Below are 13,125 nucleotides of genomic sequence, written 5' to 3'. Positions count from 1 at the left end.
GTTTCTATGAGTTTCACACTTCACGAGAGATAATGTTGCCTTCAGACTTTTGCTAAAAACACATGATTTAAATAATCAAATGTGTAAAGAAAGAAAAAACACTGTGGATCAGTCAAACAGTGCCTCCTTCTGTCTGCTTTAACGCACAAAACCCTCAAAACACACATGCAACATTATCTCAAAGCAACATCTCAAGCATAAAAAGGTAGACGGCAGTTGAACCACTTCGATGTGAGTTACAGTTTTCAGTTGTTAGAAACAGTTTTTGCCCGTTTTTTGTAGAAAGCCCATTTCTCCTTTATGATCATGTATTCCAATTACTGTTTGGAAGAAAAACATATTGACTTAAGGGCCTGTTAAAGGAGGAGTTCCCGTCTCTGTGTAATAATTCTGCCCGGAGAGGCTCTGTGGTCATCTTGTTAAGACATGGATGGATCCGGTAAAAGATCAGGGTCAAATAAGAGGCAGTGCTGAAGTTGTTTTTCTTTTTAAAAGTCAAATAATTCATACATTTCATCGTTTCCGGCCTGAGAATTGTGCCAAGCAGCAAAACAGATTTTCTATTCCATTTAATCAGTCTTGTGTCAAATGCTGAAATTCACAAGAACTCAAACACAAAAATGAGTTTGTGTATCTTCTCTTCGAGGATGGCAAACTTCCAAAGAAAGGAAAGAAGGGGACTGGAGCACACTGATACATTTACAGCCTCTAACTGTGCAAACAAACTAACGTTTCAACATGTCTTCATCACGGCTAGAGTGGACGAAGATATGAGGCAAATACTGATAGTCAACCTATCATCAGGTGTGCAGTTGTCATTATGTAATTGGTTTAACAGGGCTTCAAATCTATTGGACAATGAATCCAAGGGTGGGCGTTGCCTTAGTCAGTGTTCAAGCGCCACACCTCCACACAGACCTCTCTTGAAGTAACAAAGTTCAGATTTAAAACATTTGAAGAAGTACAAGTAGTCTACAAGCTATATTTATCTACAAGTGTGATAAAAATATTACAAATACTGTAATTTGTTTTATTCATTGATTGTTGTCTGTCAGATGCATGAATTCACTGTTTGCATCTGTTTTCTTACAACAGTCCATACCTACGACTTATCCGATGATGTGAAACATCAGAAATCTGACTTTTTTTAAAGGTGTATTATGTAGTTTGGGGGAAGACAAACCTAAAAAACTGAATGAACAAACTCTCTATGTTTTCATGACTGAATAAACTGGATAAACAAACTGACCTTAAAGGACAACAGAGTTTCATACTGTTTTACTTTGTTTATATGTGGCGGACCCTGCCACCTTTCTAGCTTCAAACAGTGTTCTGGGGACCTTATTTTCCTCTGAGAACAGCTTGTTTATCTAGTTATGGAAAAGATAAATATTTATGAGTTTGTATTATTACCTCATTAAGATATATATATAAAAAAGAGTTAGAATTTCTTCTCCAAAACTACATAATGCCCCTTTAAGGTAAAGTCAACTTTTAAATTTTACAGTGTAGGTACAGCTGAGATTTGAGCTAAATGCTGGCATCAGCATGCTAACATGCTCTCAATAACAATGCTAAGAGGCTGATGCTAGCTGGTAAAATGTTTATCAAGTTCACCATATCAGTCACTGACTGTATAAAATACAGACAGAGCCTCCAGGTCTGAAAAGTGAAGCTAATGCTGAAGTGCCTTAAACCTGTGATCTTTCTAATGGCCAGCAGAGGGCGACTCCACTGGTTTAATATAAAGTCTTGATTGTATGTAAGCTTATGAGAAAATGATTCTGAATCAAGTGAAAATTCTCACTTGACTTATTACATCAGTAAACAGTTTCCTGATAGGTTGAGGGTCCTAATCAACATTTAAAATCGGATCATTTTACAGCACAAAACAGGAAGTATGCAGCGTTCTTTAAGAGCAGTGAAGTGAAACATTTCTGCTGATGAAAGATGAAAATGACATTAACTCCTTTAACTCTTCATGGTTTCATTTGTTCATGGTAAATGTGTGAAATATTAGCATTAATGTGACACTTTATGTATAAAATATCCAGTAAGACTTTCTTCAGACTCCTGTATAGTGACAGTATTAATGTATTAATTGGTATAAAGTGTCCTCTGCTTTGAAATGAGATGTAAAAGCGGATGGTTGTAGCTGAAGCGAGTGTTGGTACCTCAGCCAAATGTCAGTTTGATAAGAGACGTCACTCAGTATTACTTGACCTTCTGATTCAAACACATGAAAAACATCAGAGGAGCAGAGCTGGACGCAGGTAGTGGACTCAGTAAACAAATATTTTAGCTTCATAAGCAAGTGCTGCAACTTAAATAGATACAACACTATTATAAATATGAAAAATAAAAGATGAGTGCAAGAAAAGGAAATTATCGTAAGATTATAATGAGTTTGATGAGGCAAGAAGGCAAGATCCAGATAATTTGTTTTACAGCACATCATCTGTGGCATTTTTGTGTTGAAACAGCAGCGGCTGAGCGTTCGTTGTGTGTCCCGTGCAAGGCCCTTAGACGCCCACACGGCCAGTAAATCCTGGGATCAGATCAGCTGGTCCTCTGCGGCCTCTGTCATATGAGTGAGCTCACAGATCCAGATTAAGAAACTTTGAACTCTCAAAGGAGATTCGTCTTATTTCACGGGAAAGTGTGAAAAAAAAAGTGTCCAATGCCTGAAAATATGTCTTTAAATGATTTTTATTATGCACAAATTAAACAGGAGAAGAACACTGAGTCCATATTCATGCTCCAGTGTCGTGTTAGATCTGTGTTTATCCCTCCTTTGTTCTTCTTGTATCATGAAAATAAAACACTAAGTTTGAGTAATTCTAAACTGAGGCTTTAACTCACGTGTCAAACGATCATGTTCTCATTTTGGCCTTTCCTAAGCTTCGTTCACACAAAGGTTTCCCCTGTTTAAATGTGAGATTTTCATCTTATTATAAGATTAGTCTCTTGAGTAACAGGCAGAGGGAGGCAGACAGGTTCACGTTGCAGTGAAAAACTGACGTTTTAAAGCTCAACAAGAAAATCGAAGAAGAAGAAGAAGAGTTCTTTTATTTCATCTTGACATTAAATTGCACCAGACATCAAAACTGTAATGACATAAAGGAAATCAGTGGTATATTGTTTTTATTTTTGGATCGAGGGACATGTACATGCAGGCACAGTGACGTAAGAGAGGTTCCACCACATCCTCCTTTGGTTAACTATTTCACATAAGGCTGCAAATAGTCATAGTCTTCATGATTGATGTGCTGATTGTTGAAGAGATTGAATTAACTGATGGTTTGGTTTTTAAAACTTCAGAAAATAAGAGAGAACGGCCCAAAGTGACAGGGTTTAAAAGATTGACCATCATATTAGGGAGGAACAGTATCACTTCAAGGAGCACCAGAGGTCACTTCAGGTCAGTTTCTTCCTCCACTTCTCCTCTTAGTCACTGTACTGTTGAACCTCTCCCTCTCTCCTCTCACTCCCCTCTGTGCAGTTGTTAATCTGCTGTGTTTGAGCTCTCTGTTGGACTGGAATGTGTCTGGGTGTTTGGGCCAAACTGTCCCGACACGTTACTGCAGCAGCAGCAGCTGATCACTGAGCGAGGGTACCTGACTGGAGGAGGATCTGGAGTCCTCTGGATCTTTAATCATCCTGCTTCACCTGTTTTACTCGACTGAACAGCTGCGATGAATCACAGCAAGGTCGAATTTGAGCCTTTTGAATATTCCTACTATGACTATTCAGACTGGTACTCGAACAACGCAGAGCCAACCATACCACCCAAAGAGTGAGTGTTTAAACCCTCTGAAGATGATTTCATGTTTAAGTCTGGAGAAAAATAAATCTGATTTTTATTCTTATTTTGATTAGTTCATTGCTATTGTGAAGTAATGATGTACAAATGCAGCATGGGGATTTATTATTAGATGGCTGGTGATAGCAGAAAGTTGATGATTTTACTTGTTATTGTACTAAATTTGAGCAAGCAGTTTGGTTTCCAAGTAAACAATAACGTGTTATAACTTGAGCTAAAATAATCAAATAATATGGCCCCTAATATGACATTTTAACGAAACAGTTTTAAAAATATTTCTTTGTCTTCTGTTTCCCAAATACTTGCATTTTCATCTTTTAAAAAAAAAATTCAATGTGGTTTCCTTTTTACTTTTCGTCACAGAGTTATTTTACCATGTGACCCCACAGTGGACGACACGCTCTTCCACATATGCATGCTGTCAATATCTGTAAGTACGCTCAAGTAAAAAAAAAGCGACTGTACATCTGTGGCAAATTTTGTTGATGTAGATTAGATGGCTGGTTCCAAACCGCTCTGTCTTGCGGCCCTTTGTTGTCAAGACGTTTCCATTCACGGCAATGAATATGTCTATATCCTTAGTACAGTGCTTAAAATAGGAATTCAGCTTGTGTTTGTCTAGTAGGTCACATTAAAAGTCACACTTATTAATTCAAAGTTCAAAGTATGAAAATTTGATTTCTATTGTAGAAAACAATTATGGGGATTTTTAAAAATCCAGGTAACCCAGGTAAAAGGCTAAGCCAGGCCAGTTGTGTGTAAATGCCGGCTCAGTTGACTGTGAAGCATCAGAACACCAAAAGTAAAATGGCTCAGGCCCATATTTGTCTAATTTGGCAAGTATTGAGTGTGTGAACTCATTTAGACAGAGAATCAGTTTGACCAGTGTACAGTAGCCTACCAATCACAATGTTTGTTTATAATAACCCCTGCATCACACACTAGCTTATTTACATTTGTCTTTTTTATGTTATCTCAAAGTGTATAGCCAACATCTCATTCACCTAAACGCACGTTTGATGCTTTCATATCTAAATTATAACAACACTTTCACTAACGTTAGATTCGTGACTTAATTTCCTGTTGGGCCTCAGTCTAAAGAAACTGACAGCTTGAGTTTACCTGAAAGTAGCAGTGAATCTTAATATCTCCTCAATGCAAATAAACTGCTAGTTGTCCACCAGGAAGTTGTTTTTAGCGTGACTTCACAGTGATTCTGTCAATAGCCTATGGTCCAATTCAGGGCATAGTCAAGCAAATACTGTAGGCTACAAAGGTGTGTCGTTTTTGGGCGCAGGATAACATAAATGAGCTTCTGCTCAAACTTAACTGCAATAACAAGAGGCTATGGAAATTGTAAAAAACAAAAAAAATCTGCCCTTGCTAAACATTTAGCTGCCAATCTATGCAGCTAGCTAAATACACTTCCTGTAAAGGATGAAGGCAGCTGTTGTCTTTACCAAGTCTTTACCATAAAAACATCTACATACTAAATAGAAAATCAAATAAGGATAGTAATAAGGTATCTGGACTCATTAAAGTTGCCTATATATTAACTGTCAAATAGTTAGCCTGGGCTAACATACAAAAGTCCATAAGAGTAAAAGTGAAGAGAAAAATACACCACAGTGATCCCAGCGTCAACAATAAGCCGACTTAGAAGGCTGTATTAGCGACACATTAGCTTACACAGCTAGCATAGTGGCCAGCTTGGTTAGCAGGAAACTGATCCCAGAAAAAAAAATAGCGAATTAAATTGAACAGTTAGTGTTTCTACAAGCGGATGTGTAAAAGTATGAAAAACATGTTTGTGAACATTTGCTGAGTCGCAGATCTCACAAAATGGCGGACAACGGCTAACAATGTCAGTTAAACTGCTGTGGAACTGAACATTGTTAGAGCAACGAAATGTTCGGCTGAACCAGTTACCTGTTTCAGGCAGATGTTCAATTTAATGATGTTCGCTGTCATTTTGTCCTCACCCAATTAGCCTACAAGTGAAGGCCACTTTACCTCAGAAACTCCTGATACTGTACACAGAATGAAGACCTCCCCGACTTCCCTGTTCAGTCAGTAATGTGTAATAAACTGTGACAGCTGGGTCGCTGCCACTGATCAGAAATAACAAGATGTTGTAGTCTGAAGTCTCTGCAAAATGAGGTTTTTATTCGAGTTGCCCTGTCAGTCACGATCTATTATTCAATTGCATCTACAAAGCTGCTTTGCTTTGTTATTTCAAGTTGCGTAGGTTTAATGAGATTATGAGATGAACAGCATTAGTTAAAAATAAACACAATCAAAGTTCACGTTTTGTGCCATAAGGAGGGACCGTACAGTAGTCATGGAAATTTTTGAAGCCATGAGTTATGTAGCAGAAATCGACAGAACATCTGCTGACCAGCTGGCTTTCAGATTCAGGTTTAACTAGACATTGTTCTGATGTCAATGACATTAATTTTGGACATTGACAATTTGTTATTCACTCTGCTACACACACCGAATCACAAAAAACATATTCAAGTCAGGTTCAATCAAATTTCACTCAGAAAATACAAATAACAGAATCTAAAATCAATTGAAAACAAGCTTGTTTGTGTCAAACAAAGTAATGAGACCTGTTAAAAAGAGAATTTTCTTTGATCCCAGAGCTTTAAACCACATGGCACAGTCTTTTCAGGTATGAGCTGCTGAAAAAAAGAAAATTGTATTTCCTCATCCTCCCAATATGTAGGCTCCTGTGCAAAGATATACTGTTGTAATATGAATTTTGAAGTGCTGTATCGTCTGAGGCGTAACAGAAGTCCTGATGTATCCCATCTTTCCTTGTAGCTGGTGATCATGTTAATCATGGCAGTTCTCTCCAGGAAAAACAAATTCTGCCAAGGTTTTGCGAGAGGATCCTCCAGTATCTTCAGGTGAAGTCTGTAAAAATAAGTTGACAGATGGTACATTACACTGCAGGTTTGTCTCATGTTATCTAAGTATTTCTGTATGATCTCACAGCCCAGCCAACTTCCTGGACCAGACTCAGGACAAAGGTGTGGTCATGGCCGTCTTTGGACTGGTGTTCAGCAAGCTGGCAATGCTGGTGATCGCTCCGGACCCTCTGCCTTTCTGCAAAGACACTCCAGCAGACATTAAAGGTTGACAATTGTTTGATTAATTTGTGTGTAATGAAGACTGAAGCTGCATCTATTATACAAATGACTCGATGTTTTGTTGAAATGTTATGTTATACTGCTTTGATGATTATGAATGATAGTTCTGATTGGAGCACTGGTGTGACTTAAACTCACGTCAGAGAATAACTCCATCTTTTATCTCTTGTTTTTCAAGAGTACATGAAGATAATCGCCATCTTCTACTATCCAGTCCTGTTTTATCCTCTGTTGGCCTGCAGCACTCTGCAGCACAAAGCAGGTTACGTGTTCGGGACGCTCCTCTCGTTCAGTCACTTTGGGATCCTGCTGTGGCAAAAGTTCGACTGTCCAAAGACTCCAGAGGTATGACACCAGCGACATTTAAGTATTCTGTGTTAGGAGTGTGGTATCTCACAGTATACTAGGGTTGCAACAGTTAGGGTTAGGTGTGTTGATCCTTTAAAGACTGAATTATTTCCATCTTCCTCCTCACAGATCTATAAGTACTACGCTCTGCTTGCGACTCTGCCTCAGCTGGCCTGCCTTGCATACCTCTGTGTCCAGTTTATTATACTGTTTGTTAAAGGACCAACGACTGACGAGGTGAGACATCAACATTCAGCCGACACGCTGATGAAACAAGAATTAAACATTGTCTTTGTGATTTATGTGTAAATAACAACATGTAAACAAATCTCAGGCTGTCTCGGGTGCGACTGAAGAACAAGAAGCATGAATTTCAACTATGTAAAACATAACCATGATTACTGTAAGCAGCTTGTGCAGAATAGAGAGGGTTTAACTCTCTGCCCTGAGCAGATTATGACGATGGAGGTGATATTTTTTTTCTTCCCCCTTTCAAACATAATAATACAACAGAGTTTTTGTTTTAACAGCAGATTTAATCTGTCACTAACACTTTTAGTTACTAAGCTTTGAAACTTGTGTTTTACCTTGAGACTTTCTTGTATTTTCATTCATTCTTGTTATAAATGATGCTATAGCTCATCCATTGAGAATAGCAGTTTGCTTCAATTGAAGCTCACAGTTTTATTTTCAAGGAATGAGTCATCTCATTGCACTGAATGTAACAGAGAAATGTTTTAGTCTCCTTGAATCGAGGTTGAACCCTAAACGATAAAAGAAATTGAATCCATAACCTTCTAGTACATCCTGTATTATAGTGACTCACTGGTCTGAATGTTTTGCTCGCAGGACCTTGACAGCAGGTACTACACCGACTATGTGAAGCTACTTCTCAAGAAGAGGTCCTCAACTGCCAGGTGAATGGAGAGGATGTATTATTATAACACATCGACAAAAGTCACAAATTCAGACACGACATCTCAATAAAGAAAAAGTAGGAAAAATTATAAACAACAACAACTGTAATAATTAGGATTATCACAAGTATATAATTATTAAGTTTGCAAAGAATAATTTCAAATTCACCTAAATGGTTAACAGACTCAATGTAATTATAAAATGTAAGTTAAGAAAGGGTTTTATTTTCTGGTTCATGTTTCCATAATATGAAATAGTATCTTTTGCTTAATTTACCTAATTGTTTACTTTCTTTAATGAGTGAAAAAGCTCAACTAGTTTTCTCCAGATTCATCTTTACAAAATCAAGAAAGACTTGAGGTCATGATATGATTTCACTGAACTACCAAGGCTGGGGTGTCACTATGGATAGTCTAAGTTTAGGACTGTTTTAGGACTTTTGGAGTAAGAGTAGTTGAGTATTTTGATTTTCTAATTTTCTACTACATTTTCTACTACATTGAGGAAGTATAGGTTTTATCCACCACATGTATTCAGTTAATTTGCAGAATGAGAGTTTACTTTCAACAGGAAAGAAGCGGGAATACAAAATTGGTATCTCAAAGTGTTTAATTTATATAAATTAAACACTTTGAGATACCAATTTTCTTCTAGTGTATGTGGCTAACATAATTTATTTTCTATATTTTTTTATATTGTAGCTCTTCATCTACAGACAAACCAACGCTGGCAGAGAGAATACTGGAGGTGCCTAAGAGTTATATCTATATACCAGAAAAAGGTTTGTGCACTCAAGTGTAGATTTTAATATTTCATTTTTGTATTTATGTCACAGTTGAGGAGCTTATCTTAACGTATTAGTCTCTTTGAAGTGATGTGACTGAAATGAGGTCCACTGACTTTTAATTTTGTCTCCCAGTATTTCGTTTTCCAGTGAAGCTGGCTGTATCAGCATTTGTTGCCTTTGTGGCGATCTATCATGTAAGTCTTCAGACCCTTGTCACGACCTTTCACCTCTTGAATCTGACTAAACATAGTTACTGCTGTTTGTCTTTGTGTAGCATAAATACATGATGTGTTCACTTTTCAGACGGCGCTGTTGTTAATCGTCCTGGTAGTCCCCACCCTCCATATTGTTCGTGCTGGTATTGATGAAAACATCGCCTTCCTGTTAATGGGGTTTGGGATCATCCTGTCAGAGGACAGGATGGAGGTCGTCAGAATTGTGACCTTCTATACTTGGCTGCTGGAGGGTATGTGGGGCAAGTTTTTCGACTTTAAACAAAATCGGGGAGGGTATCGTCATAAAATTAGCAACTAATTTCACTTTTCTTTTCCACCATGTCATTTGTTAGTGTGCTACCTCTGCGCAATGACCATGTCTCTTTTGGTCAGTCTCATCATGCTGATGAGGTCAATGATTCTGCACAGGTACGAACACTGAAACCCTGAAGAGAGGAGTCGCTGTTAACTAAAAGAAACAGAATCAGTTAGGGTTAGGGTTACTTATTGTGGCCACTTGGGGGCAGTACAACAAGCTATAAACACACTGTGGACATATTATCATCTTACAAAGCTGATATGGTGAACATGTTAGCAAACAGTTGCGTATTTACACACCCTGTAGACACAGGCAACATTTTAAAAAGTAGCTAAAGATATCAGTCCCCAATACAAATAGAACTAAACATATCTGATATTAATATTTACTTAAGTAGTAAAAGTCATTTTCTGGCAATAAATGTACTTATATATCAAAAGTAAAAGTAAAACATACATATATTTACATACTGATCCAAAGTTCAACATTTTAGTAGACATTTGATCATTAAATTCAGTGTATTATTTATCTGATTGCCAGTAAAATAAATTAATTTTAAGATTCGCTGCTTTGACTCGGATACAACATGTAATCTGCAAAGTCCACTCAAGTGTTGGAAACAGCCAGTCATCTCACATGTTCTGATAAAACCCTGTTGACTCGCCCTTGATTCGTCTCTGAAGTAAAGTACCACTGTCTTTTTTATTTATACCAGGTCAAACCTTAAAGGACTGTATAAGGGAGACATTTACAGCATTTATAACAGCCAGAAGACCATCAGTCCATCTAAACCTGGTGTTGTCTGCTGGATGGGCTTGACTGGATACCAGGCTGCGATCGTCTGCCTCGGTACGCAGCAAAATCATCATTGAATCTAACTTTATTTCAGAAACATTATGGTAATATTCTGTATTTTTCTCATTGTCGACAAATCTGATGAAGAAACAAACAGCAACACTGAATTGATCCTACCAGCAATATTTCTTAGAGGGCTCAATCAGAAGGATGCTGTACGTAGCCAAATGCTGAACATGCTTTCTTGTCCAAAAACTAATGCAACAAACAGTGAGGACACTTTGGACTTCTGCCTCTTCATGGGATTTGTTGACATTAGTGAAAATATGGCCTTATCCTCATAATGCTACAAGTGAAGAGTGTGTGTGAGTGTGAATACCTTTTGAAGATGTGTTGAAAATGTCCTGTTTCTGTGTTGTATGGACAGGAATGGCCATTCAGACTGTTGTGTTCTTCATCTGCTTCCTGTTCCTGGTGTTTCTGATCATTATCCCCGTTTTCTACGGTCGTAATCTCATCGTCTTTGAAATCGCGGGAAAGGCATGGTGAGTCAGCAACCTGTCATGAAGATCTTTTTAAATTTAGTGATTAATTATCAAAACAGATATTATAATTATTATTATTGTTTCATTTTCCATGTTTGTGATGTGTCAGGCCGGCCTGGGTCACTCTGCTGCTGGTTACTGTGCTTCAACACGTTACTGCGCAGTTTGCTTTCATCAAAAAAGAAGCTGGAACAAGAGACTTGAACAACAGGTATGTGACACTTGTTCCAGTTTAATATAGTACAGTACAGCGTGTTTTTGAGGGTTTACTGCTTCATTCCTGATGCTGCAACCTTTGTACCATTAAAAAACATATAATAATAATAACTTTCTCACTGAGATATTATAATGATTTGATTGTTAATTCATCTGTGCTGCCAGGGGTGAGAATTTGGCATTTTGTAGGCTGATTCCAGTATTTTCAGACTCAGTATATTGAAAATTGAATACTTGTAGGCCAGCAAATGTATACATAAATAAATACAGAAAACTCCTGTCTTCTGGCCTTGTCGGGATAAGAGCAATGATTTGCCAAAACACCCATAAGTACCTCCTGTTGATTTGCAGAGAGAGTCTGTTTCTCCTGACGTACCTGCTGTTCCTGATCAACACTCTGGTCGGACTGATAGTCTCAATATGGAGAATGGTGATAACAGCTCTGTACAACATCATCCATCTTGGTCGCATTGACATCAGCCTGCTGCACCGTACTGCAGAGTCCTACGATCCAGGTTTAATAATTTATTGTTTTTAACATTTTTTGGACAAAAATTAGATTCTGTGGCGTTGAGGAATGAGATGAGTCAAGCTTTAGGCGAACAACAGAAGTTTTTCTCTTCACAGGTGATGTGTTGATAATAATAAAAGGATTCAACTTAAAGATATTTTCTGGCCGTGATCTCAGTCTGACTTTAGAGATGCCCTGTGACCTTTGACCCCATCCAGCCTATAGTTACTACATCAACTCCCTGAAGGTGGAAGTCAGCCAGTCTCACCCGGTGATGAAGGCTTTCTGTGGGCTGCTGCTGGACATGATGGTTGAGGGCGGCCGAGCCGGACAGAAAATAAGAGACGCAGAGGAAGGTAGAGACTCTAAACCACAACCACACACAAAACAGATCCTCATATACATGCAACTCCACCCCTCAGTCTGGTGTCTCGTTCTGCCCTGACAGCCTGCTCCTCCATGCTTTCAGGGATTCAGGAGAATCGGCCGAGCAAGGCTACCAGCCGTCGGAGGATCCGTTCTCGCTGGCAGCTGCTGTACACTCTGGTCAACAACCCGTCCCTGCTGGGCTCCAGGAAGCACTTCCAGACACTGAAGACCTCCGAGAGCATCCTGAATGGGACCCCCAACCACAGCTCCAAGAAAGGCAGCAAGAAGGAGGCCAGCAAGGCAGCTGCTGAGCCAGTCCAGTCCACTGAGACCCCAACAAACCAAAATAAAACTGACTGAGATCCCCGGTCTATGTAGTGTGGATGGCAGTGTACTCTAAACAAAATCATATTTAGAAAGAAGCAGCCGAGAGATCTTTGGGTGTGTGAACACGTCAAATGTGATACTGTTTAGAGTATACTGTCACTCTCACTGACATGATGCTAGATTTTTACATGGTGCAGATGATGGCACTAGAAAACATTAAAATGTCAGTCAGAATTTATCCGAGTCTTCATATTTGGATGATGAACTTAAAGCCAACAGCCTTCTTTGTTGTTGCCATGGTACAATGTATAAACTTGAGATGTGCTTCTCGAGTAACATCCACATAAGATAGAGATTTCTATCTGCTACAAATTGGTTTGTCGCTACCTGACACGTATCTGTTACTGATGTATTTGTCCTTCATTACAGATTGTTTGTGTAATCTCTGCAAGCCTGGACCAACCACAGGGAGGGTTTGCCAGATGACTCTTAGCCCCCAACACTCAAGGGTCCCCAAGGACAATGTAAATAAAAGACACATATAAAATAAACTTGTGAGGAACAGGCACCACTTCCAAAAACAGAAAAAGAAATGTAACTACCAATATGAGGCGCTGACAAGTACAGGATCTCCCACCTTTCTGTATGTGAGTTCAACTTTCATTGTGTTGTGCTCATGAGGCCAGTTCGTGATCACATATTGACATGAACAAAGTGCAGTGCCAGTTCTGATCAATGGCAGCATCAGAACCAGGATAGAGAGGTCATCGTCAATTCTTGCCTCGGGTTGATGC

At 38.7% G+C, this 13,125-nt stretch overlaps 1 protein-coding gene across 1 annotated transcript; it reads left to right on the top strand.

Annotated features, from left to right (window-relative positions):
• The first annotated feature begins 3,695 nt into the window (after nucleotides 1–3,695).
• On the top strand, nucleotides 3,696–12,364 carry LOC140995218 (receptor for retinol uptake stra6-like). The gene is made up of 17 exons (XM_073465185.1): nucleotides 3,696–3,796; nucleotides 4,187–4,253; nucleotides 6,653–6,738; nucleotides 6,827–6,966; nucleotides 7,160–7,326; nucleotides 7,459–7,566; nucleotides 8,179–8,246; nucleotides 8,949–9,028; nucleotides 9,167–9,228; nucleotides 9,338–9,500; nucleotides 9,603–9,678; nucleotides 10,284–10,417; nucleotides 10,791–10,908; nucleotides 11,018–11,119; nucleotides 11,476–11,639; nucleotides 11,854–11,991; nucleotides 12,105–12,364. The coding sequence occupies exons 1-17, from the start codon at nucleotides 3,696–3,698 to the stop codon at nucleotides 12,362–12,364; spliced, it is 2,034 nt and encodes a 677-aa protein (XP_073321286.1).
• The last annotated feature ends 761 nt before the right edge of the window (nucleotides 12,365–13,125 follow it).

The sequence above is a fragment of the Pagrus major genome, chromosome 4, assembly GCF_040436345.1.
Source record: "Pagrus major chromosome 4, Pma_NU_1.0".
In the NCBI taxonomy this organism is placed as follows: domain Eukaryota; kingdom Metazoa; phylum Chordata; class Actinopteri; order Spariformes; family Sparidae; genus Pagrus; species Pagrus major.
Note: the sequence above shows the minus strand (reverse complement) of the source record. Positions and strands in the feature narration are given on the sequence as shown.